General features: G+C 37.1%; 1 protein-coding gene across 2 annotated transcripts in view; it reads left to right on the forward strand.

The window, feature by feature from the left end:
• The window catches only part of PRKD1 (protein kinase D1), a 143,728-nt gene extending 122,794 nt beyond the window's left edge, over positions 1–20,934 (forward strand). For both annotated transcript variants that reach the window (XM_059819251.1, XM_059819252.1), the window contains 8 exons: positions 1,671–1,723; positions 3,156–3,228; positions 4,210–4,316; positions 4,740–4,901; positions 6,255–6,353; positions 7,471–7,738; positions 17,946–18,031; positions 19,988–20,934. In XM_059819251.1, the coding sequence (XP_059675234.1) occupies positions 1,671–1,723; positions 3,156–3,228; positions 4,210–4,316; positions 4,740–4,901; positions 6,255–6,353; positions 7,471–7,738; positions 17,946–18,031; positions 19,988–20,206 (1,067 nt within the window). In that variant the 3' untranslated portion in view covers positions 20,207–20,934. The remainder of the gene's footprint in view (positions 1–1,670; positions 1,724–3,155; positions 3,229–4,209; positions 4,317–4,739; positions 4,902–6,254; positions 6,354–7,470; positions 7,739–17,945; positions 18,032–19,987) is intronic.
• Positions 20,935–25,047: the final 4,113 nt, after the last annotated feature.

Genomic DNA, 25,047 nt, shown 5'->3' on the forward strand with positions numbered 1-25,047 from the left:
ACTGATAGCAAAGTAGCACAGAGCAAACAATTCCTCACTACTAGGCATGTGCTGCTGGGGTTGCTCTGTTACTTGTACTCAGCCTAGTCAGTGTAAAGCAAATTTGGATATGTCTACACAATTTGGATTAGACGTTTTGTTGCAATATACACCCGCTTTAGCACTTGACATCTGGATGCTATTAATGCAGTGCAAAATGCTAATGAGACCACAAGCCCTCAGAAACCAAGTAAAACAACAGGCTGTGGCATTACATCTTCAGGCATAACAGCTCACATATCAGATTAGATCAGCTCCGTCCTTTGCTTTCTCGACTGGGTTCCTGCATAAAATAGTGTCAAATTCTGGATGTCATTTCAATCAGGCTAGTTGCCTAGTGCCCCTGGTTTGAGCCCAGCATAGCTAAACAAATCACCTAAAATACTGGACTGGAAATGACAGCTATCTTCTCTCTCTCTCTCTTGGGAAGTTTGAAGATTTTCTTTACAAGTTAGTAGTTATCTTTGGGGCTTTTGTGCGACAATTAAGGTCATCTGAGACCTTTAGAACAAATTCTTGTGGGGAGCAAGAATGATAGCAACCTTCTGTCTTCTACTCAAAGTTTAAGATGCATGTTTTTGTCCATGCTTTTTTTCATGTAAACACAAAGCAGCACAATTTGTTTTGAAAACACATTGGCAACGATAAAGAAGGCTGTATGTAACTGAAACATTCCATTCCAAAAACAGTCTGTTACTAAGGAAAGTACAACGAAATAAGTTACACGGGGCAGAAGTTACTCGTGCTACTTACTGCAACTAGGAGAGGTGCTGATGGATAGTAGTGAGTGTCTTCAGTGTATAATACTGGCTTTATAGTAGAGCACACTAGTTTCGGTAAGGCTAAAATACTTACTAAGAAAATGAAAAGTCAGCATGAACAGCATTCTAGGCAGAGGTAGGAGACAGAGGTGGCAATGCTCCAAAGAACCATTCTTTCCTCCCCAGAATGATGTCTTTGTGTAATACAGTTAGTGATAGGCATATTCTGAAGTTTTATTAAACCCCTCAGTAAGTTTGCAGTTCTCAAAATGCTTATGGCAACATCCCAAGGTCTGAATTTGTAGAGGTTGGATCTGATATTTGTTGTATTAAAGCACAAGTGCAAGTTTTTGTTCCCATTATGTGTTTCAATAACGTCTCTTAAGCCAGTTGAAATGTATATTACTTTTAACAGTATGCAGACCTATTTGAATTCATATTGGGCTTCATCTGAATAGCATCAAATACATTGTAGGTGACACTAAGCTGAAAATGATGATTAAATCTACTAAATAAAAACAGTTTACCCTAGTTGCAGTTAGGTAACTTGCATGAGGCATAAAACCCCAACATAGAGTCGAAAAAAGCAATAATAAGCTTATAAATGGGAATTATGAGATTCCACTGTTAAAAAATTAATAATGAAATTTATAATTCAGTTCTTTTCCATACAGTGCAAAACTGTTGTTCAAGTCACATATTTGTGGCTGGTGTAATTTTATATTGGCTGGTAGATGAACAAGCTGATCTAATTGGTCCAATTTCTAGAGCTGTCAGTAGATATTGATGTAATGTAAATGTCATTTCCTATTACTACATGTTTGAACTAAAAGCACAGCAATCTAAAGTATATTTTACTTTCTTCCCCAGGGGATATATCCATCAGTATTTCTGTGTCAAACTGCCAAGTTCAAGAAAATGTGGTGAGTGTTCTCTGGATGCTGGTGCTAGACATGCTATGATTAAGCTTGCCAAAGTCATTGATCTGTTTTGCAAAGAGGAATGTTAGAGGAGGTCCCATCAGCCATTTTTTTGCTTACTTTGTAGAAATTAACAAGCAATTAGCTTTCCTAACTTCTGAGAAAAATCATCTCCATGGCACCTTTTCTTGAGACGCAAGAATTACTTATGGGTAATTTCACTTAACACAGAATTAACTATGGAACCTTGCAGGATGTTAATTACCAAAAGGAAAAGTGATCTGTAGAAGTTATTAGTTCATGGAATTTGTTGGCTGAACTTCATAAAGCTAATCACAAGGCTGGATAGATATACCATTTCCTGTCATCACTGAGAGGTCAGATATTCTCTGTTGTATGAAGATGAAGCTCTATGCGAAGGAAGAATTATGTATGTTGTTACACATACGTAAAGAATTCTGGGTTTCTTTTACACTAGGACTGCTAGACACAGGGCATGCAGTCAAGGTAAACAGTCACACTGCTGGTTTTCTGTTTCATGGGCAGAGGAAATAAACAGGACTGCCTGCAGCTGAGTACAGCTTTGGGGCAGCTCTGGTATTTGCCAGAAAAAAATTGCCTGCTAGGGAAGGATGTGTCCATTCGTTTCCTAAGGAAAAGAGACAGCCTTTATTATCAACTCTTTAGTGTTCTTTTACTCTTCTTCATATGTGCTGCTGATTAAATACCAGGAAAATGAAACTGAGCTCCAAGATTTGAGGTTTGTTTGAGACTCCCAAATGAATCTGCTAACAGCTTGTGCTTTAGCCTGTGTTTAGGCCCTAAGAAATAGTGAGACATGAGGCTCCCTCTCTGGCATGGATGGAATATTTTAACCATCTCGGAGGACAAACACAAACTGTCAAAGCCCAGAACTGCTGATACTCACAAAGCTTTCTATAAGCTAAGAAACCACTTGCATTTCCATGGCTGACATGAGATGACATAGGAACTTTTTCAAGAAAATTTTAAATTTGTAATGTCTCCCTTTTCATAAAAACCAGCAGTAATTCCTAGATCTGGGATCCTGGGACTTCAGGGTAGAACTTTGTTAACAAGACCCTCTTTCTTTCCATACGTATGTATGGAATTCACAAATTCAATTCACATTCATTGTGAATTCAAATTTCACAAAGATAAAAGTCTAATGTTGTGTGCTGGGGACTACTTGCCTGGAAGGTAGCAGTGGCTGAAACCTGTTGAAGATGCAGCAGCTTTTACAGCAATTGCAGTTAATGTGGCTTTTAAGAAAACTCGCATGAGTGTTTCTGGCAGATAATATATTTTGAAATGTACTGTAGTAAATGTGTACTACTTCCCATTAGAAAAAGCAAATGAAATATAAATTCTGTTTCCATATCTCAGGGTTTAATATTTGTTGTGTTTATATAAACAGGATATTAGCACAGTATACCAAATCTTCCCAGATGAGGTGTTGGGATCAGGACAATTTGGAATTGTTTATGGAGGTAAGGTTTTGGTGTGCTGTACAGTTATGCTTAAGATAGAAAATTTCTTGAATGGTGAAAGTATTTGGACTCTGAAACATTTTGTTGCAGAAATTAGCTGCCCATTGGTTTATATAAGCAGTATTCATTAAACAATGAAACTGGTTTTGGTTGACAAAGTCTTTTTTGTAATTTGAAATTTTCTACCCAGTAATGGGTCACTGTATATTAATAGTTTTATTTTCTCTATAAGCTCCTGTAAAGAAAACCCTGCAGTGCAGAAAACTGTTCTTTTTGAGAACTATAATGGAAGAAGAAAAAAAAAAAATTGTAATTTCTTCCTATTGTTTTTCTTGGCATGCTTTTGTGAGCTTTTTTCCTTTGTTTTACAGTGGTTTGTTTGAGTTGTTTCTTTTTCTCATTTTCTTATCCATTTTTCCTCTCTTTTTCTCCTTTTTTTCAGCAGTTTTTTGGGGGGGGTGTTTAGGTACAGCTGTTGGTTGAGACAGTGTGAAGTGAGAACTAACAACAAATTTCTCACTGAAGAGTATCTGTGGGTCTCTGATAACCTGCAACATGCACGCACATGCCTAAAGGCGATCACCTATTTCATTATTTGCTAGCCTGGAACTACTATCAAAGGACTAAGCCTACAGCCTGACAATTGCAGAGACTGCAGCTTAAGTATATGAACAAGCATATATATGTATCAGAAAGTTAACTTTGCATCTATATTCTTGAAATGCAGAGCTGATTTTCTCATGTGTGTATGTTTCTTACATGTTTAAACAGCTTTGTCAGACGATAATGAGAAAAGTTCTCTTGTTAAAGGGTAGAAAGAAGGGAAATGACAGAAAACTTTTAACGACTTACATGATTAATTTGCTGCAAACCTGCTCTGAGAATTACTTAGTTGTGGTCATTTTACAATCCAGTGAAAGTGGAACATTTTTCAGAATTAATCATGTTAATTGATAGAGGCCTTTTGTTTTATTAATGCAGGAAAACATCGCAAAACAGGAAGAGATGTTGCCATTAAAATAATTGACAAACTAAGGTTTCCAACTAAACAGGAAAGTCAACTTCGTAATGAAGTTGCAATTTTACAGGTATTTTTCTATTCTTTTTTACTCTATTAACTCCATTTATACATTTCTATAAATACCAGATAATACGATAATTATTTTAGTTGATAATCACTAGTATTATAAAGTACTAGTATTTTTGCTGCTTGCTCTGAATAAACAGCCAAGACCAAATGTATTGGCAATGTCACGTTACGAATTAGTTTCTGCAGTTTTAAGCACCAGGCACAATAAGGAAAATATGTTTGTTAAACTAATTTGAAGTTCATCCATTCTCCTGTACTGTCCCGAGCAATTTCATGCTGCTTCCCTGCAGATTAGGCACACAGTTTAAATTATAAAATACTGAAATGTTGTCTTGTTTAGGGGGGGTCTGAAGACTGGCTGTGTTACGATGAAAGCTACTGATCATGTTGGGAAATCTAGTGCTGTATTTATCTTTAATAGAATCTTCATCATCCTGGGGTTGTAAATCTGGAGTGTATGTTTGAGACGCCGGAAAGAGTGTTTGTTGTTATGGAAAAACTCCATGGAGACATGCTGGAGATGATCTTATCAAGTGAAAAGGGCAGATTGCCAGAGGGAATAACAAAGTTTTTAATTACTCAGGTAAGAAACTAATTATATACCTAGAAAGAGATTTGAGGTCAATTATTATCACTGTTTCTTATGTTTTGCTTTTGGCATAATTCACTGCTTTGATTTATGAAAGCCTGAATTGTAATATCAGAGATGGTAGGACAGCTTTGTGTACATTATCTGATAGGTAGTAAAGCATTAAGAGGACCTAGAACTAGATACATGTGCAGCTGTCTGGCTGCTGGATGGAAGGGCCATTAAGCTACATCTTCTCATATGGTTGAAGCATTAAGCACAAGAAGGGGATGCAAAGGACTAACAGCAAACCACTGAAGACGTGCATAAAGAAAATGGAGCCTCTTGAACTTCCTCATGCCTAACCATTGCAGTTCGTGCTATGCACTTTTGTGCCTCTTTTCTGTGCTGAGATTGGATCTCAGCAGTACATCTGATTAAATGAATCTGGTTTCCTGTATGACTTCTGTTAACAATGTGATCTGGGGTTCTTCTTCTTTGTTCTTCCTGTTGTCACATTATCATATTGCTTCTTTGGCTGCCCGTAATACTGGTTTAAATATGGTACACAGTTGAATGATGAGCCACCTCAAGAGTCAGAGCAGCCTGTGTTTCAGCAGTCAGGAAAAAGAAGGGAGCAGGAGCAACAGTGTTACAGTGGAAGTTTATTATTTGGGGTAGAATGTAGCAGGTTCCCTGGTTTTCAGGCTTTCATGGGCAAAACTGCCACCAGCTTCCCAATTTGATTTCTTGCGTTCCCAGGTTCATTCAGCCTCCTCACCATTCCCTGCTCTAATATAGTGGGAAATTCGGCCAGCCACTGACCAGACACAAGGAATGGAGTTAAAACCATAGGAATAGGATGGATACCTTTAACGCTCTGTTGCCGTGTTCTTATGTGGAATAAAAATACATGCAAGGCTCCTTATGCTTTCTTTCCTCAAGAAAATGCTTAAATTGGATCACATAATATTTCTGTGAAATTTTTTTGTGTGAATTTACATCTGGAAGGTCATTTTGCAAATGTTTCTGCATCAAAAGATTTCACACAAAAAAAAAGAAAACAAGTAGTTAGAACCCAGTTTTTAAAAAAATGTTTAGAATATAAAGTCGTTGAAGAGGGAAAAATCTTATTCCGTGCAGTGAAACATCAAGAAAACTTGAGGCACAGCAAATAATAACTGACATTTTTGCTTTTCCTTTTTTTTCCATTGTAGACATTCTTGTAAAAGGTACATTCTTATTGGATTGTTTCTCTCTACACCAGTCCTTGCTTCTCTGATCATTGATATTGTCTGAACTATATAAAACAAACAAAAAAAGTATGACATTTAAAACTGAATTTCTTTCTGATTTGTTTCTTCACAGATCCTTGTTGCTTTAAGACATCTTCATTTCAAAAATATTGTTCATTGTGACCTCAAACCAGAAAATGTGTTACTGGCATCAGCTGATCCTTTCCCACAGGCAAGTAGAAAATGCCCTTTCTTAAGATAAATTGTTCAAATTAGTAAGTGTTAGCAGTGATTATTACTAACTACACAGAATTTTTAGATATGAAAAACTGATGACTTATTCAAAAAACTTTCCAAAGAAGACATGTTTGAAAATCTTTGCCTTTTGTCATTTGCCTAAAATAGTCAACTAGATCTTCAGGTGTGACGTAACTACTTATGCGGTTGTTTCTAATTTGCTCACCATTACAGCACAAATTACTTACCTGGTTGATTTGGTCCAGATAAGTGACAATTTGCAAGCAGTGACTGGAAAGACGGTTATTTTTCTGAAAGTTAGGGTGGACCTCATGAAGAACAAGAGCTGCTTCTTTAATTTTATGAATTTAAATGCCAGGTAGATTGCAGGATATTTAAATATATTTTCTGGCTCATTGTTGTATTTCTCATTAAAAGGTATTTGTATCAGTTCCTGTTACCTTTGATCTGCAGAGTTCATCTATAATCTCCTCCAACTGCCCACGTTCAAAAGGAGCAGTATTGATAATTTGTAAATAATACCAATATAAATAATTGTAAAAGAAGGATCTATACTGAAGCATTAAGTGAGAATTTTTAAGCAGCTAAATCTGTCCCTCTGAAGAAATCAGACAGGGAATTTTGCAGAGAGGCAGGGTGTAACTAGGTCCACGATAAAATAAAAGTGGAAATTCAAGAACTAAACTTTGTCAACTTGCTTGTTTTAGGAAAAAGCCATAGGTAAAACAATTCTTCTGTTCGCCGTGTTTTTATGTTATGAATCAATAAGTATTACTTTATATTACTGCTTTCATCAGGAGCCTGAGCTGTTGGGCCCATCCAAAGCTGTATTTCTTTCATTCTAAGTTGTCCTGTGTTACTGCTTTTACTGTGGTTTATTCATGGAGTGAAAGAATAGAGGAGATGCAATGAACTGGTAATCTGGTCTAATGTGGAATAAGGGTGTTCCTCTTAAAGAGGAGTTTAAAAAAAGTATCTCTGAAGGAACAGTAGAGATGCATCTTGCAACTAAACCATGATAAAACTTCCTCAACTATGTATTTGATAATAAAAATAATGTCTGTCTTACTATAGCGTTTTTCTTTAAGCAGGTAAAACTTTGTGATTTTGGCTTTGCCCGAATCATTGGAGAGAAATCATTCAGGCGTTCAGTTGTAGGAACACCAGCCTACCTTGCTCCAGAAGTGCTGAGAAACAAAGGCTATAACAGATCTCTGGATATGTGGTCTGTGGGTGTCATCATTTATGTAAGCCTTAGTGGTACCTTTCCATTCAATGAAGATGAAGACATACATGACCAAATCCAGAATGCCGCTTTCATGTATCCACCTAATCCATGGAAGGAAATTTCTCATGAAGGTAATACCTGCTGGTGGCTCTTTTTATATAAAATGCTAAAAAAGAATAGCTGTATTTTGCTTTTATATTTTTTTCCTTGTACATACCTGTGAAAAAAAAAAGACTTGAAATTTCGAGCTACCATAATGTACCGTAATGTAAAGTCTCTGTTTTGTGCTATCAGCTGCTTTAGACATTTCCTGCAGAGCATGTATAGACTGCATATGGCATAATCCTCTAGTGTGGGATCTCTCCACAAGGTGTTGAAGGAGGCATATAGCTGCCTACAGATTGGGTTGCTATAGAATCTTGTGGGGAACCTCAGCTGCTGGAACTGGTGTTGCTTATATTTACTTCTGTACCTCTTCTTTCAGCTCTAGTGCCTCTGCAGTCTTTTTCTCATTCTACTTGTGGCAGTAATTTAGTTTCCATTCAGTAGGATGCTGTAGCCTGATAGTCTTTCTGTGGAGAAGATAAAAAAGATACTGAACAATTCCAAGCAGATGAGGTTTCAAGAACAATGTGACAAAGTGTTGTAGAAGACACTTTCTGCAGTGGGGGGGGAAGGCTTGGAGATAGCCAACGACACTTTTGAAACTAGAGTTCTGGTCAATGGCATCAAAGACTTTTGGTAGTAAAAGAACTATGTGAATAATTCAGTATGAACATCTTTAAGGAAGGTAAATTAATTCTATTAAAGATGTGTCTAAACACAACTAAGTAGGGTATTTGAAAAAAATATCAGTTCACGTTTCACCGACATTTCTTGTACAAAACAAACAATTTCAGGCAACTTGATTTGCTGTGGGGTTTGTTGGGGTTTTTTTATTTTATTTTATCATGGTCTTTATATCCTTAACTTTTTGCAAGGTTGCTTCATAAGTCTTAAAGCGAAGGAAACTTTATAAACATCAGATTATATTTTTTCTGTATTATAATACATACCAAATTGAACTAAAGTATTAGAATTTACAATTTCCCTTATTTACAGAACAGTTTTTCTGAGTTTCAGGTGACATGTTTAACTTAGATGTTAATAGCAGTTTAGAGAAGTGTGCCTACTGCTTACTATAATATATATTATAGCCATGTGAGATTCTCAGTTGCAGAATGCTTTGAGAGCATTGTCTGTTGTTTTATCTCTGTGGCAGATGAAGTTTGATGAGGTCTGTTGGGGGAAAAAAAAAAAAAAAGCTATAAATCTGCACAATTACACACTGAAGTCCTCCTGAACCTCCACACACTTCTGAGATGTAAGCTGACAGAATCTGTTGGCAGCAATGCTTTATCTGGCGCTAGAGATAAGCAAAAAGCAATCAACACAGAAGAGGCTGCAAGAAATTGTCTCCCACAAGTTTCTGCTGTGGTAGACAGAAGATCAGTTTCTAGATTCAGAGGTGAAGATTCAGTAGAACACCTACAGAAAACTCACCTACTGGGGTGTTATCTCTCCTTTCATAGAATCACAGCCTTCATTAACAGTTAATGGATATCAGGCTGCAAGCATGCAGAAGGGTTGGGAAAGAACACACTTTAACAAATGACTAACTTAAAATCTGCTTATACATTGTGACTTTATTACATATTTTGAATTCCTAGCTGATGAGCCACTCTGTTGTGCTAAACGAAAACCTGAAAAATGTCTGAACCGATCCATTATGTTTAATACAGGGAGTTGGAGTCCAGATCTCTGTCTGAGTATTAGTTGATAATGCTGACTTTTTTAGAGCTCAAAATTGAACTCAAACTCCAGATTAGGTAGGGGACATAAAGGAACAGTTTTCACATGTCCGCTGCTCTGGCCCACACTCCTGCGCAGGTCACAAGAGGGAGGGCAAGTGCATGGGCTCTGTACACCTGCTGACCCCATCCAGTTTCTGTCACCTATGACCATATAGCATGGTTGAAATGCGGATCTGTACCCGGAGTCCTAACACATCTAATCTGGATTACAATTCTGAACGGTGCCATCATAACTGATGCTATAAATCATTGAAGCATTTGGGGGGGAAACACAGATTATTTTAAAGATTTTTATAAAGTTGCTTACATTGCAAATAAAAATGATTTGAAAAGATACGTGTATTTAAATGTGAACTATGATAACATGAAGCTCATTTCAAGCTAAAATACACTTGGGCTCGTGAATTTCTCTGCACTAAGTGCTATAAATCTAAAAAATTCAGACAGAAAATTAGTTTCAATCCCAACAGGTTACATTTGTGCGCTTGAAAATCTTCCTTTAGCTTGCCATGGGCTCTTCCAGCTTCCCAAACAGATTCAGCTAATGAATTGGGTATTTGCCTGACATATCTTTTCCATTATTCTTTTTGCCAATTATTCTTAATCATTGAATATTTCTCAACAAAAGTTTTAACATACATAACTATGATTACTTTTTAATTTTTTAAATTTTCATATAAAAAGATCCATAATAGATTTCTTTTAAAGTCACAGTAGATTTCTTGTTTAACTATTTCCTGGAATTTGTATCATAGCAATAATTCTCCCAAGAGGACATTAATCATCACCTAGTTCTTCCATTCAAGCTTGTAAGGGAGTTATATCGCAGTATAGAATGTGATGCTGCCACAGAATCGGCAAACTCTTTATAAATAAAAATTGATCAACCTATCTCTTTCGAGCTGGTATGATTGAAATTGCTGTTTGTCTTGAAGGATCTACACAGATATTTTCTTGCAAGAAGCATTATTCTTTGTTTTAAAATTAAAACAAAATTATTTAAGTTATATTTTTACTTGTAAGAAAGAAAAAATTTTGAAGATCCAGTCCAATTATTTAGACATTTGAAAACTTGTGCAAATATTTAAGAGAACTTTAACACATAATAAACAACCACAGTCTTCACAGAAGCCTTCAACCAAAATTGTGCTGCACTGCTATAGCATTAAATAGTTGAAACCAATATTGATTAGACAAGTATCATTGTAGCAGATAAATATTATCTTTAATGGAGGTAAGAAAGATCCTTTTAAAGTGTTATGCTCTGCAAATTTGAAAAACAGGAGCCATTTGTCCAAAGGTTACCATAAGTAAAGTTAATTTAAATATTCTTCTTTTTCTCTATTACTTACTGCATTCTTTTCATATGTCCAAAAGACAGTGCTGGGTCCAAGCAGTCTTTAACAGCGGACTCTATGAATTGTACATTATAGCTAGATTTTAAAAGTGATAACTTCATCCAGAGACTATATTACATGTCTCAGTAACAGCAGTCAGAAACTGAGAATTCAGTGAACTTAGAAGAGCTTGGCTACCGTATAAAAGAATTAATATTAACTCTGATTTATGCATGCCAATAAAAATGCTCAGGTTCTCTTATTGTTTAAATGCAACATGCGTGACTTTCTTCTTTTTTTACTACTGAAATATGTCAGTACTGGTTGCTATGAATGTTTATAATATGATTATCCTAGAAACACTGTTGTAGAACAGTGAGAGTAGTAGAAGGAATTAGATCTAAGCTGAGCTAAAAAAAAAAAAAAGAAAAGAAAAAGAAATAAATGTTTATTCAAACCTATTGCTGTCTAGATCAACAATCCTGCTTGATGCCCAAAGCAAGTGATGGCAGATAGGACAGACACGCTAAAACAATAGATGGGGGGGAGGGGGAGTTACCAGGTTTGGATCACAAACATACACAGCTGATAGACCTGAGCTGGCTGCTCCTTAAACCACAGTAACTCATTTGCTTGAAATTCTGTGTATGTACTTTTAGTGGAACCATAAATGTTTCAAAAGTTGTGGGTGTTTTACCTTGTTATGCAATTTTCAGTTTAGTTTAAGGGAAGTGATCATCAACCAAGTGTACTGACAGTGTCTGTGAAACAACAATTTTATTAAAGGGCATATAATTTGTCGCAGAATGGCTAATGAAAGCAGTGTTAGGAATTTTTGCATGCCTATTGCAAAAATCGACACTGAGGAAAGCAGAATGGCACTCAAACCTTTTGTTTCTTGCTTAAGACTATTACTTTGGCTCAGAGAGCCAAACTGGATGTAAAACTTCTTGCAACTGTAGTTATTTCAGCACTCTTTTCAGACCATTACTTATGTAAAAAGTTTAAGAATAGCTAAACTTCATTATCGCCATGTTTAATTCTATTTTTATTGTAATCAGAGAGGAATTAAAAGCGCAGATATTCTACTTTTTAGTGAAATCACATATTCTTTGCATTTAATGGATCGTGCACAAATTACAGTGAATGGTGCTCTGTTTATCACCACTTTGATTTTAATGCTCAGTAGATGCTTTTTCTGATATTGCCAAGCAACAACATGTTAATTTGGGAGCTGGAATGCAGAGGGTAGCAAAACTTTAAAATGGAAAAAAAAAAAAAGAGAGATGGGTCATACCTAAACATTGTGTCTGGAAAAGTGACAACAGTGGTAAAGTAATCTCAATGTTCCCATTCTGTGTTCCTTATTTAATTATTGGTCTCGAGGTAAAATTCAATTGGCTTTTAAAATTCTAAACTGCACTAATAATGAGGCAATAGATTTGTAAAAACACATGACCCATAACAGTTTAAACTGCATGATTACATAAAAAATACACTGAAAATAAAGTCTGGCAGGTTCAGAGTAAAAACATATGGGAAGAAATTGTATTTTGGAGGAAAAGTGTGTCATGAATGCAATAGTGTGGTCTGTGTTAGTTTATTTTCTTGAGAATTAGTTTTTCTATAGAGTTTTTAGCAATTTTTAAAATAAGAATCTATAGTCACAGCCAAGAAAGAAGGCAGAATACATTTAGGGATAATATTTTTGTGTCTAATGTCTTTCAGTTGCTATCAACAGTTCTGTCTTCTCTGCCACTCAGGAGTGTGGTCTAGTCATTGACTATGACTCTTTTCTCTCCATAATGTGTCTGTCTGATGTCATAACATCTGGATTAATTTCATCAACTCTTCCTGCTGAGAAATTCTAGCTTTTTTGTGTAATGCTTTGTCTGTCCTCTTCCCCCAGTAAAACTTAACCTATAAAAACTAAGACCTTTCCATTTTTGTAGCTCTCAGAAATGTATTTTTTTCCCAACTGATTATCCATTCAGAACATTTCTGCAGGCATCTTTTCCCAAAGCTTAGCCCTCATGCACAAAATCCCTTCTCCAACTTCACCAAACCCAATTGCTTTACATTTTAAGGTTTTTCAGAGGTTGTATGTGTGTATATATACACAACAATCTCACAGATTCCTCCATGGGGAATTCTGAATTCCATCCCCACTAAGCAGCTACATTTTCCCACCTTTTTCCAATAGCTTCTCTCTTTTGAAAGAATACTCCCCAAAAACTGAGTTTGTGTTTGTATGTCTGAATAGAATTGTAAGACGTTACTGTAGAGACATAGTTTCTGCGGTTAACTTTGAGTATCTTGTATAAACCCAGGTTTTGTCACAGCCATTCAACATTCCATTGCCCAATCTGCTATTTCTGTTCTGTCTTCAATGATTGTCAAACCAACTTACATTCCCAGATTCACCAAATTGCTGTATGATAATTTGACCTTAATTCAGACTTCATTGTAGAATTTTGCTAGATATGAATACAGGGGAATCTACTTGCAGAATCCTATCCTATTTTATAGCTTTAAATTTCACATCTGTCAAACATGGAGCTGATTTCAACAGTATTACTGACCATTTCCAACTTTGATCTTCCAGTCCACCAAATTTGCATCATCTCAAAAGGTTTATTTTGACTTAGCTACAGGTTACTCCCTGAAGGATTTTGTCCTTCTGCCTTTTAGTGTATTTTACCTAGTGTGTCTTCACTGTGATGGCTGTTCTTTTGAACTGCATGGTCCTAAAATGTACTGTGTCAAGCTTTGGTTTATTCATCGTGTGTTTCGGTCTGTTGTGGGATTTTCATAAATCATTGTGGTCGTAATTTTTTTTCATCGGCTACGAACACAGCTATCACTACTAGCCTGATGAGCTATGTGATGTGCACACTGTTGATTAGGTGCTTCACATTACTTCATAATTTGGGAAGAAACAATGCAATTTCTTCCGTGCATTAAATTTGATCATGGTGTGCCTGTTACACTGCTTTTGAGTCAGAAGTAAATACCACAGCTGCTTTCAAGCCAGTATTTATATAGACTTGTTTCAGCATAATGTGAATAGAAACTCTGTTTCACACGTTAATGAGAAGGTCAAATGAATGAGCATTAAGTGCGAGGAGGTCAAATGCATGTTATAGCTCAAAGATGCTCTCTACCTCAGTAATTTTTTAACTAGCTGTTTAAACTAAGGTCTTGGCTCTACTTAACACGTGTTTGCTAGGGTAGATTAGTATTAGAAAACCTCTCTTGTAGAGGTGCAGCTTATAATTGCCAAGGGTTTCTTGAATCCATGTCCCTGAAAATAATAAGCTCTGCCAGCTGAAGATTATTTTTTGCCAAAATAACTGCATGTATACTAGCGCATTTGTCAACAAAGGTGTATTGACCAGCAATAGGGAAGGGGTTTATGTGTATGAAAAAATTATACCACTAATCAACAGAGGTATACTCAGAAGAATCCAGGGCCTAGGAATTCCTAAGTTTTACATTGATGGCAGCAGCTTAAATTTTTACAAGTGATGGCTGTAAGGGTAGCTAATATTATGGGTATACTTTAAAAATTCTGGACCAAGTATGAATTTATTGTTGATTTGGCACTGCTTTTCTTTATATTCTTAAGGTGATTTCTTTTTCATAACTTATGTGAAAAACTAAAATCTGTATGGTAGGACTAAATGAATGGTACATTCATAATAGGGTTTTCAGACATTTCGTAAACTTCTGTGTTAATGTGTGGGCTACATCCTAATTGAGTTAAAGCAGTCATTCTTATGAAAACTGTCATTATCACGTGTTAATTTGATACTTAGGGTGAAAATTGTTACTGTGTCTTTACTACAATTAATTATCTGCCATACTAATAAACTGCCATAAGCAGTTTAGAAACATGAACCTCCTGACTCTGGAGATTCTTCCCAGTAAAATGCAACTACAGAGCAATCTTTCCTAAAACCAGGGGGACATGCAGCTTTTTAAAGCTGTATTTGAACCTTCCCGTTGGGGATTCTGCTGAATGATCACCTATCTAAATGACGAGTAGTCATGCTACTGGAGCAGCTGGCTAGTTTATGTCCTTTAGCAAAGTCTCCAGCTCCTGGAACTTGATAAGCCCTCAGCTGGCTACTTACGTTAAGCTTAAATCACGGAAAGTAAACAGAGGCCCATAAAAGAGTTAGGAAAAGCAGTACCATAATCATCTCAGAGCTTGCATACAGGTTGCTTCCTTGGTGATAACCTATTGGATTCCTGTAGATGATGTGCAGACCATAGGTGGTCTTTCTTAACTCTCTGCATTTATTGAATTATTGATTTTACAGAGGAGTATTGTCAAATTTTATAAAGCTCCTAAAATGTCTGACAAGGATTACTTTAAAACCTGATTTTTAAAAAAATAATCAGTCTCTAGTGAAAATACATAAAATTTAATTTAAAATACAGGGTAGTTGCTCCCCTTTCCTCAAAATTGCTTTATCTTCCTAGACAGAAAATTTAATTTCCTAACATTTGGTGCCCCAGTTTGGTCCCATGGATCACACTTGAGTTATATGTCTAAACTAAATGTTAGTGCCTTCTAAATTTTTATGTCCAGTGTTTTTAAGCAGTACAACTCAAAAAGTAATCATCAAACTATTAATTATACACTTTCTTTTTTAATTGAGTCAACATGAGTCTTACTGTTTGTACATCTTATATGAACTGTAGCCAGACCAAATAATGTTAGATAGTGGCTGTCAGGACACTGTCAGGACAGGATGTTTTTTTGTAAGCTGAAAGAGAGAGAATAACCACGATCTTTCCTCATTTCCTTTGAATAGTCCCACAGAACTTATCAGTGTCTGAACCTTTACAATTTATTTAACGCCAGTTAAATTCAGAATTTTCTTACTAACAGACTGTTCCAGATCCCGAAAGAAATCCTTTAATCCTTCAGTTGCAGCACTCAGCCTGTCCGTATTGAACTCACTAGCTTCTGCTTTCCTTTACACAGCACTGTCCTTTTGTTGCCAGTATATATTGCCTGCAACTTGACTTGTGATACTCCGAACTCCTACATTTGAAAAGTGGCTTTTCTTAGATGGCATGATTTCCTGGTAAAAAACAGCAAATTCTTTTTGCTGTTGAAACTCATGTTTGATCTCATTCTTCACCTACATTTGAAAACTTTGAGTATTAAAGCAAAGGGAATTGTATCAGATAGTTTGGGCCCTAATTCCTCATAACAGTCACATTTGCATTTGTGCTTATTTGTTGCTAAGAGGCAAGTGGTATTCAAAACTTTCCTGATGAAAAGAATCCTAGATAAAGAACTGAAAACAAACACCAAAACTTGTTACAGAGAGACAGCAATATTCCAGCTGTGAAACAAGCAGGCTATCTGTGTAAACTGTTCTCAAGAACAAGTGATTGCTCAATACTGATAATCCTAACCATCCTGTAAAGTTGCCTTTTCACTTTCATCTTCGTGTACCTTCTCTTGTGATTGTTTCTAGACCAATGCCTTTCTGATCTGTTCAACAACCCATTGACAATTTCCCCCAAGAATACAAAGAAAAATGTAATTACATGTTGTATGTCATTGTCCTGAAGGGGAAAAAAAAAGGGGGGGGGGGGCAGTGTTCTTCATCCTGTTGTAACTTGGGCGAGGCTGAATAACTATGTATCATTTCATCACTTGTAAGGCTTACAGTCATACCTGCTTCCAGTGAGTTGGACAAAAGATGCATAATAGAGACATTATCAATACTCCAGGGCAGAAGAATATTCTTAGTTATAGAGCCACATCTGGGGAAACATGCAGTTATGTCTCAACAGCTGGCTGAATGAAATTAGTTCCCTGGACAATCAACTCTTTCATCAAGTTCTTGACCTGTTTGCCAAACTACGATTCATAGTGAATGATGAAAAATTATCTCTGAAGATCATATACACCTGAGAGGAAGCCTCTGTTAAAAAAGAAAAGCTTGTCCATATCACTGCACAAAATATAACCTCAGAGATGTACTAGTTTAAAGAATTCTGTCCCATCTCCTGCTCTTAAAACAGACAAGATGGTTATTCAGCTTTTTCAATATCTAGCTAGCAACAACGTCCATCTGACATGTTTCAGACACAATTCGCCTCAGTGATGCCATGTTTCTGTGTTACTTTCAAGACCATCTTTCCCTGTCACCAAGAGATAAACAAAGAAAGAAAGATGTAAACCGGCATATTTTGCACAAGCCAAGGGATACTGGGTTGAAATAGGAAAGTGGCAGTGATACTATAATTCCTTGTGGTCTGTCAGTTGTTCTATAAGAAGCAGCTTGCCCCAGAACACAAGCTGAACATTTAGCACCACTCAGAACAGAATTTAACCTTTCACAGTACCCTCTTTTTTTGTTTCTTTGTTTGTTTTTAATGGCTTTATTGGATGCATTCAAAGCTCAGCAATCTCATCCCAGAGATGGGGATCACTCAGTGCAGTTCCATGCACTGGTCATTGACTCATGAGCTTCTTCCCTTCAGGCACCACAGCACACATACCTATAACTTCAGTGAATCATCAACTCCTTCAAAAACACAGAAGTTAAGGCATTTGTAAAGAAGCCCTCTCGCCTTTATGAAACACCAGAGTGCTGACTAGCAGGTAGAAGCAATGCTCAGTTCAAAAGAGTAGTATTGCAAGCCTTAGTGACTTACAAAACCTGATTCTTCCACACAGTGCCTGGGAGGGTACTGCTGTCAATCATCTAAAAGCGATACTGAGAGTCTCAGACAAATGTATATATATGTGTTTGTGTGTGTGTTTACTGTAGTACCTGCAGAATACTGTAGTCCTCACATGAGATTTTTTTCACTTGAGCAGGAACTGAGTGAGAATTATCTTCAGATTTTGCTGCATGCCTGCAAATGAACACACAGAGGTAGACAATATACTAGGTAGCAGGCAACTGTTTAGTAGAACAGTTGTAATCCAGTTAGGAAGGGTTGCATGGGTACCTTCAGGGACATCAACATTGACTGCAGTTTGTAAAAAGCTGAGTAAGGAGGGATAACTGTCCTCTTTTCACAACTACCCTGTCTGTCTGTCTATCTGTTTGTATGTCCTTGTTGAAATAAATACATTTAAACTGATGTTTTCCAATATTATTACTTTCCAGCTATTGATCTCATAAATAATTTGTTGCAAGTGAAAATGAGAAAGCGCTACAGTGTGGACAAAACGTTAAGCCACCCGTGGTTACAGGTACTGCTATGAATTCCATGTTTTTTCCTACCTATTTAGGCTCTAAGTATATAAAAAGTTTTCATCTTTAAGCCCAATAGAATCTGAGCAAGTCTACACACCTGAAGATGTTTTCAGATCCTGAGAACTTCACACTCCTTCACCAATTTACATATATATTCAAATTAATTTTTGAAGTGTTTTCAAAATACACTACAAAAATATTTTATCTTGTTTGTCCACTGAGAACAAGATATATATAAAAAAACCCTTTATAGTCATTTGACTTAGGTTTTTTCATTGCCTGGAGTCTACCTTGAATCACTTCTTATTAAAACTAATCAATGGGCTGCTGCTTCATAGTCATCAGAAGAACTAGTGAAGTTGTATGCTTTCCATTAGCCACCTTCAATTGAAATCTTCAGCTGAAAACTGAAATGTTATGAATTTTTGAGATGCTAGCAGCTGCTGTCTTCTGTTCCTGATATGTTATTTCTCGTGGGATCTCCCAAGGGATCCACATTTGCATGTAGGAAAGTAACCATGGCACAGGTATGGCACAGATCTGATGTGTAGTCCACAATCCCAAAGGAATCTTTGTCCAAACAGAGAACTGGCTCCTACCCAGGACCTTATATTTGCAACTGTTTTCTCAAAGTAGAGGGTGACTTGCTGGTATAGGAGGAAAAGGGCTGCAACCTCCCACCCTGCACCCCGCCTTCCCCAGGGGCAATTCTCCTGGGCTTGCTTTCTTCCTCCCAGATTTCCTGTCACTCTCCAGTCTTTTCCTCCAAGACTGCTCTTCTCCCTGGCAACTGTTGCAGAATGCATTTGTCTGAGCCTTTGGGGACCAGAGAGGTGATCTGAGCTAAGGCCTGCAGCAAGGATGCTGGCTGTCTCACATGGTGGAACAGAGTCCTTCACCTCTCTACATCCACTTTTATTGCTTGTGCAATAGTGAGTGGAAGTGAACTAAGATGAGGCAGTACAGCAGCAGCTCTAGCACCATGGACAAGATGAGTCCTCTTTCCAGAAGAGCCCAACCTTGTGGGTTAAGGAAAGATAACAGTGGTGTGGGGCAGTGAGACTTAGAGGTGATTTCTGAGGGGATGTCTGTGTAAGAAGTGGGTCAAAGGATGTGAGATGCTAAGGATGAATGCTTTCATGCATTTACAGTGTGTGGTCTTTCTGGTGCTTTGGCTAGGTGACCAGGGTTGTGTCTTAGGCTGAGACAAGGTGAAGGAGAAAAAAGAAAACTGGGTACAGGATCATGAGCAGAGGTTACTTTGCATGTGGCTAGGACTGGCTTTATTACTGCAGCTGCATATATGCTTTGGGTGAGAATAAGAAAAATTATTAAACTTGAGATATACTTTAGGCAGACCAGGGGCTGCAGAGCATGATGGTCTAAATAGCGTGAGAACCGAACTAGTTTCTAGCCTTACTGTTGACTGTCAACCTGGAGTTCCAAAGTACCTTGACATTTAGATGTATACATCTTTTTGAGCACACCAGTAATTGCCTAAGTTTGGAAAAGCAGATTTTTTCTAGCCCAGAGAGATGGAGCAACTGTCTGGACTAGCTGATACGGATCACCAGGATGTACATATATAATTTAAAGATATTTCTTCTTCCTTATTCATCTTATGATTAGTACAAGGAATTGTTTTACCATCCATGCCTCATTTAGATGTCATGGAAATCTGTAGACATTCTGCAAAACAACGTGTAACATGTCCATACTGTACTTATGACAGAGTTTAATAAAATTAATTTACCAAATAATCCTCTAGAAATGAAAACTATCTTTATAGGCAGGTTTCATATTTATTAATTATAAGATTTTTCCATTCTGGAACAGTAGGGATGCATGACCTTTAGATTGCAGAGTTAGCAGCACTTTTCATATTATTGGTAGTAGAAGGGAATGTAATTTGTTTTAGGAATGTTAAAACTAATACTGTTATTTTATTTCAGGACTATCAAACCTGGTTAGATTTAAGGGAACTTGAATGTAAAATGGGGGAACGTTACATCACCCATGAAAGTGATGACTCCCGATGGGAACAATATTCAGGAGAACACGGATTGCAGTATCCAGCACACCTTATTAGTCCAAGTGCTAACCATAATGAAAACACCAAGCTAGAAGAAACAGAAATGAAAGCCCTCAGTGAGCGTGTCAGCATCCTTTAAGTTGCATCCCCTATAATCTGTCAAAACACTGTGGAATTAATAAATACATAGGGTCAGGTTTAACGTTTGCCTTGCAGAACTGCCATTATTTTCTGTCAGATGGGAACAAAGCTGTTATGCTGTTACACTGTTGATGTATCTGAGTTGCCAAGACAAATCAACAGAAACATTTTTGTGTGACCAACTGTGTTGTATTTACAAAAGTTCCCAGAAACACTAAACTTGTTATTGTGAATGATTCATGTTGTATTTAATGCATTAAAACCTGTCTCCACGGTGCCTTTGCAAACTAGTGTTTTTCTTACTTGAGCCTCATTTTGGTAAGAGACAACTTGCCCATGAAGATCTGGGGGGTTTTTTGTGCATCGTTAGTATTGTAATTGTAAGCAAACTCTTGAAGAGTAGATTATAACTGCTGTTCTGTGAACAACTTCTACCATTTGGATAAAAGCTTTATTTAGTGTTGAAGAAATAGACAAAGCAAAAAACAATGAATTGCATAGCACTGTACAGTCTCAAATCAGATAACCTGTGTGTATGTGTTTGTGTATATAGATACACACACACACTATAACTTGCTCTTAAGCCTAAATGCCTTAGTAATGTAAACTGCAGCATGTCGGTTGCGTTTCCCCTTTTCTTAAAATATTCTTCTCTAATATGTACATTCAGAAGCGAAATAACTTGTTGACTTTGTGTATGTTTTCAATAAAAATCTTGTTAAAATAGGTTCATTTGATTAATCTTTCTGTTTAAAATATCCCTGGAATGGCATCAGAAGTAGGTGGTGTAAATTAGTTCATCATTAAGAAGCCCATGTGGAGGTAGGTAGGAAAACGCTGCCAGCTAACCTGCATGCCTATAAAACACACTTTCTAAGAACCTACTTGGACTGATTTTATATCGTAAGTTCACTTTTGAATCAGACTGGGGGAGTGGGGAAGTTGAGTACACTGATTTTGTACCAGTGAAATTAATGGGAATTTAGTTTTTAGAGAAATGTGCTGCTTCTGCATTTCCACTGAGTTCCACTGAACTGACAAGGTAATACGGATCCCTCCCGCCCTCCTTCTCATGAAAACTTTAAAGATATTAATTTTCATTTCTAACAATTACTTAGTGTTCCAGCACTAACTCATTGAGCTTTAACTGTGGGAGAAGTTTAGGCTGCACTGTAAAACATATGCCAGAGGAATTCAGTGACAAGCTGAAAATCATTCTATGTCACAGGCTGTCTCTGAAAAAAAACCAGTTGATATACAGGTACTGAAGAAAGAGGTTAAAAAAAACGATACACAGGATGAGAGGCAGAGGTGTGCAATGATAAGAGCCACATACAATAAACCTCTACTAATCAAATCTTGGCTCTATGTTATAATCATGAGCTTTTCATCAGATAAATCCATTCTTGCCTTGAAGAAGAGCTTTGTCCAGAGGAAGTTTATGCCAGGTACATAACATGACCAAAGCCAGTGGAATTTTAATTATTTTGCACCTCTACTGGACAGATCATTTGTACTGTAGAAGAAATTAAGAAAATGCACCTTTATTGAAACAGAAAAAAAAAATTATAGAAAATTTATAAGTATTGTGAAAAATTACTTCTAAATTTCTTCTTCCTCCTCCCCGCCTCTTTTCCTCAACTCCCACTGCCAAAAAATAAATCTTTTTCCACTTCAGCTGGACCCTGAAGGAAGCTCCCTGATAACACTGGCCTTCTAACATGTTCTGAAACAACTCTGGTTGGGCAGAGTTTGAATGTGTTGACTTTTCTGCCATCTGTAATGTCTGTATTTTCAGTCAGGACTTTCCTACAAGGCTAAATTTGGCTAATCATTGGCCATTGTTTCTTCTTCATTCAGCCTCATTCTTAATCTTAAATTAGCTGTAAAATAAACATAGACTCAGGCTGGTTATCAGATTTCTGTCAGTAAAAGCATATACATGGGTGTATATTTAAAAGCAAGTCCACTAAAAGGTGCAGTGGTGGACTCACATAAAGATTATGTTCTGTTCTTTAACAGCTCCAGGAGTAAAGCCAAATTAACTAACTTTTCTAAAACGAAATTGAGGAGAATTACCAGAATCATACAGACTTTGTTCAGGTGCTGATATCATGACTGTTTATAAGGAGCCATGACCTCACAGAAGTGCCTTAATTTTGTTGTCTTATTCCTCTGTGTTAACCAGTAACAGAGATTTAGAGCTCTGCTTTCATATTGATCAATATAGGTGAGTCAGGATTTTATTAGTGGCTTGGTTTTATTTACAATTAGTGTACCGACTCTTGAGCAAAGGTAATTTTCAACAACAGTTAAATTCTCAAAAATACCAAATAGCATACTGGAATTTTGTTCTCAAGCATGGACAGTAGTCAGGAGATTAAAAGAGAAAGCAAACTGCTTTGCAGCTTGTAACAGCATCTCAAAGAAGCTGGGTGGCAAAGCTAAAAACAGTGCAACGTTTAATAAGGAAGGACATTGAGTACTTATACTAAACTCCATCATCTGCTGATTTCTGCCATAACAATGCTTAGCATACACAAGGGTTTGCTAAACACAGATCTATGTTGATAAACATATTTACTCTCATGGAGCACTTTTGATAAACTGTTTGCCAACAGAGCGGAGACAAAAGTATAAATAAATTACTACTCTGGGAAACTTTCTGACTAGCTACTAAACATGATTTCAAAGGAACTCTTGTTTAATTACTAGGGGCGTATCATACTTTTTTTCCTTCCCATGCCTGAGTGCTGAAGCTTGCTTCATCACTTTAAGGAACTTGTTGTGCAAATATTCATTGCTTTTCAAAAAAGAATCTGCCATTAGCCAATATAATAAATTAAAATTTTCCCTGCTTTCGTTCAAAAATGTTGCACTGTGAAATTTGAACTGTTTGCAGCTCAGCCAGACAGATGAATTCAGTGATTCCTAACTCAAAGCCTAAATGGAAACTTGCTCTTCCAAATACATCAGCATCAAAGTGTACTGAAGCAAATCTGGGATTGTGTTGTCCTACACGATTTTCCTTTCCACGTTTTACTCAGGAAAAAGTAATGGTAGGCTGCTCTGTAGCAATGTTTCCATGGCCTTCACATTTTCCATTAGGCCAACAGTTCCTGCGCATGCATCACAAAAGCAAAAGCAACAAAGGTTATGCTGCACATAAATATCACCCTGAGGATCTATTGATGGCATTTTCTTGTCTGCTGCACTACTGCATATCATATGCATATCAAGCACATGTGTACACATTATCATACAGCTGTAGACATGTTTATTGTGTCAAAGCTTAGTTGTGAAGTGCAGAGAAGTAGCCAACACGTACTCGGAAGCTAGAACTTCTGATTTATGTTATGTTGCCATTTTCATTTTTACCATCTTCTTCATTCATTCAGATACACTTTCTTTACCCAGTGCCTTGTCCAGGCAGTTTTAACTAACTCAGCAAACAAGGTGAGCAGTAAAAAGCATGCACTTGTGCAACTTCTACAGCTCAACTGTCATGCAGCTGCTCATCCACACCTTCACATCGTAGGATGGAGGGGAATTCCTGCCAATGGGCCTTGTCTCCCATTGTCTCAGATACTACATCAGACCTCCTTGTTCTCAGCTTAGTAGGATCTCTTCAAAACTAGTTGAATATTCTGCCTTCACCTTTTCTTCCTCCTCCCCCCTCTTTCCCCTCTACAGCTCACCACTGAAAAGCCTTTCCAGAATCTCACCTCACCAGCGGTGGGAGAGCAGGTACTTTTCAGTCATGACAAATTTGACACCTGAATGGGATGCAGAGTTTCGCCTTTCTTTTTGCTTAACTCGCTCCTAGCAATTGGAGCAAATGAATGCTGAAATCAGGGTGTACTGGTGAGCTAATAATTGTCTGTGCTTCTTAGTGAATCTTTGCTTTGCTTCGGGGAAGAACAGGGAGCACACATTATAAGAAGTGTAAACTATTTTGCTGCCTTACTAAGTACGTCTACAAACCTGAACATCAGCTGTTCACAAATAAGAATTTAAGAAAAGTCTACTTAAGTTTCAGACTGAAAAGCTGCTGTTTTGAAAGGTCCCATGCAATGAAAGGTTTTGCCTGGGCATCCAAGCGCTAAGGTCGTACGCCCTGGGGCATCTAGGTCTGCTGTGAGCCTGGAGGGCCCGAGGCAGGGTGCCAACCAGGGGAGCTACAAGGAAAACAGGCACAATGAAAATGTGCCTTTAAGGCAAATGCCAAAATCTGGAAGCACGTGTGTGCTGCCAAAGTTTGACAAAAATTGGCAGATTCTGTTGAAGTATTACTAGCCAGACAAACTATTTTCCAATATGAATTTGTGATACATTTGCCAACTATAACTTAAATAGTTTCCAATATAACTTCCAAAATGAATAGTGACTTATTGGTGACAACCTCTTATACTTTTAATGGAGACTGATTTTTCAGCAAGCCTAATAACTACCCTTTGAAAAGCAAGTAGTTCATTCTGGTTCCTCTGTTGACTTAGGCATACAAAACCACAAGTTAATTTTGAGCAGTTAGGTCACTAAATTTAGTCAGTGGAAAGTGTACTGACATATTCCTAAGAAAAAATTAAAATTTACTTGAGGGACCTGGCTCACATTTACCAAGTAAAAAGCTGCAGCAGTTTAAGATGTTATTGTCTCAGCCCCCAGCTGTTTATTACTGGCCTTATAACAGGGCGAAAATAGAACATTTCAACTTTTCTAGTTGACAGTCAAAAGCATCTAAGCACAATTTTTGTCTTAATGTTTAAGTTAATTTGCCCGATTGTGGATTAGAGCTGCGATGCTCCATTCTGCCAGCTCTGCCACAGGGAGACATTTGGA

The sequence above is a fragment of the Gavia stellata genome, chromosome 7, assembly GCF_030936135.1.
Source record: "Gavia stellata isolate bGavSte3 chromosome 7, bGavSte3.hap2, whole genome shotgun sequence".
NCBI lineage: Eukaryota > Metazoa > Chordata > Aves > Gaviiformes > Gaviidae > Gavia > Gavia stellata.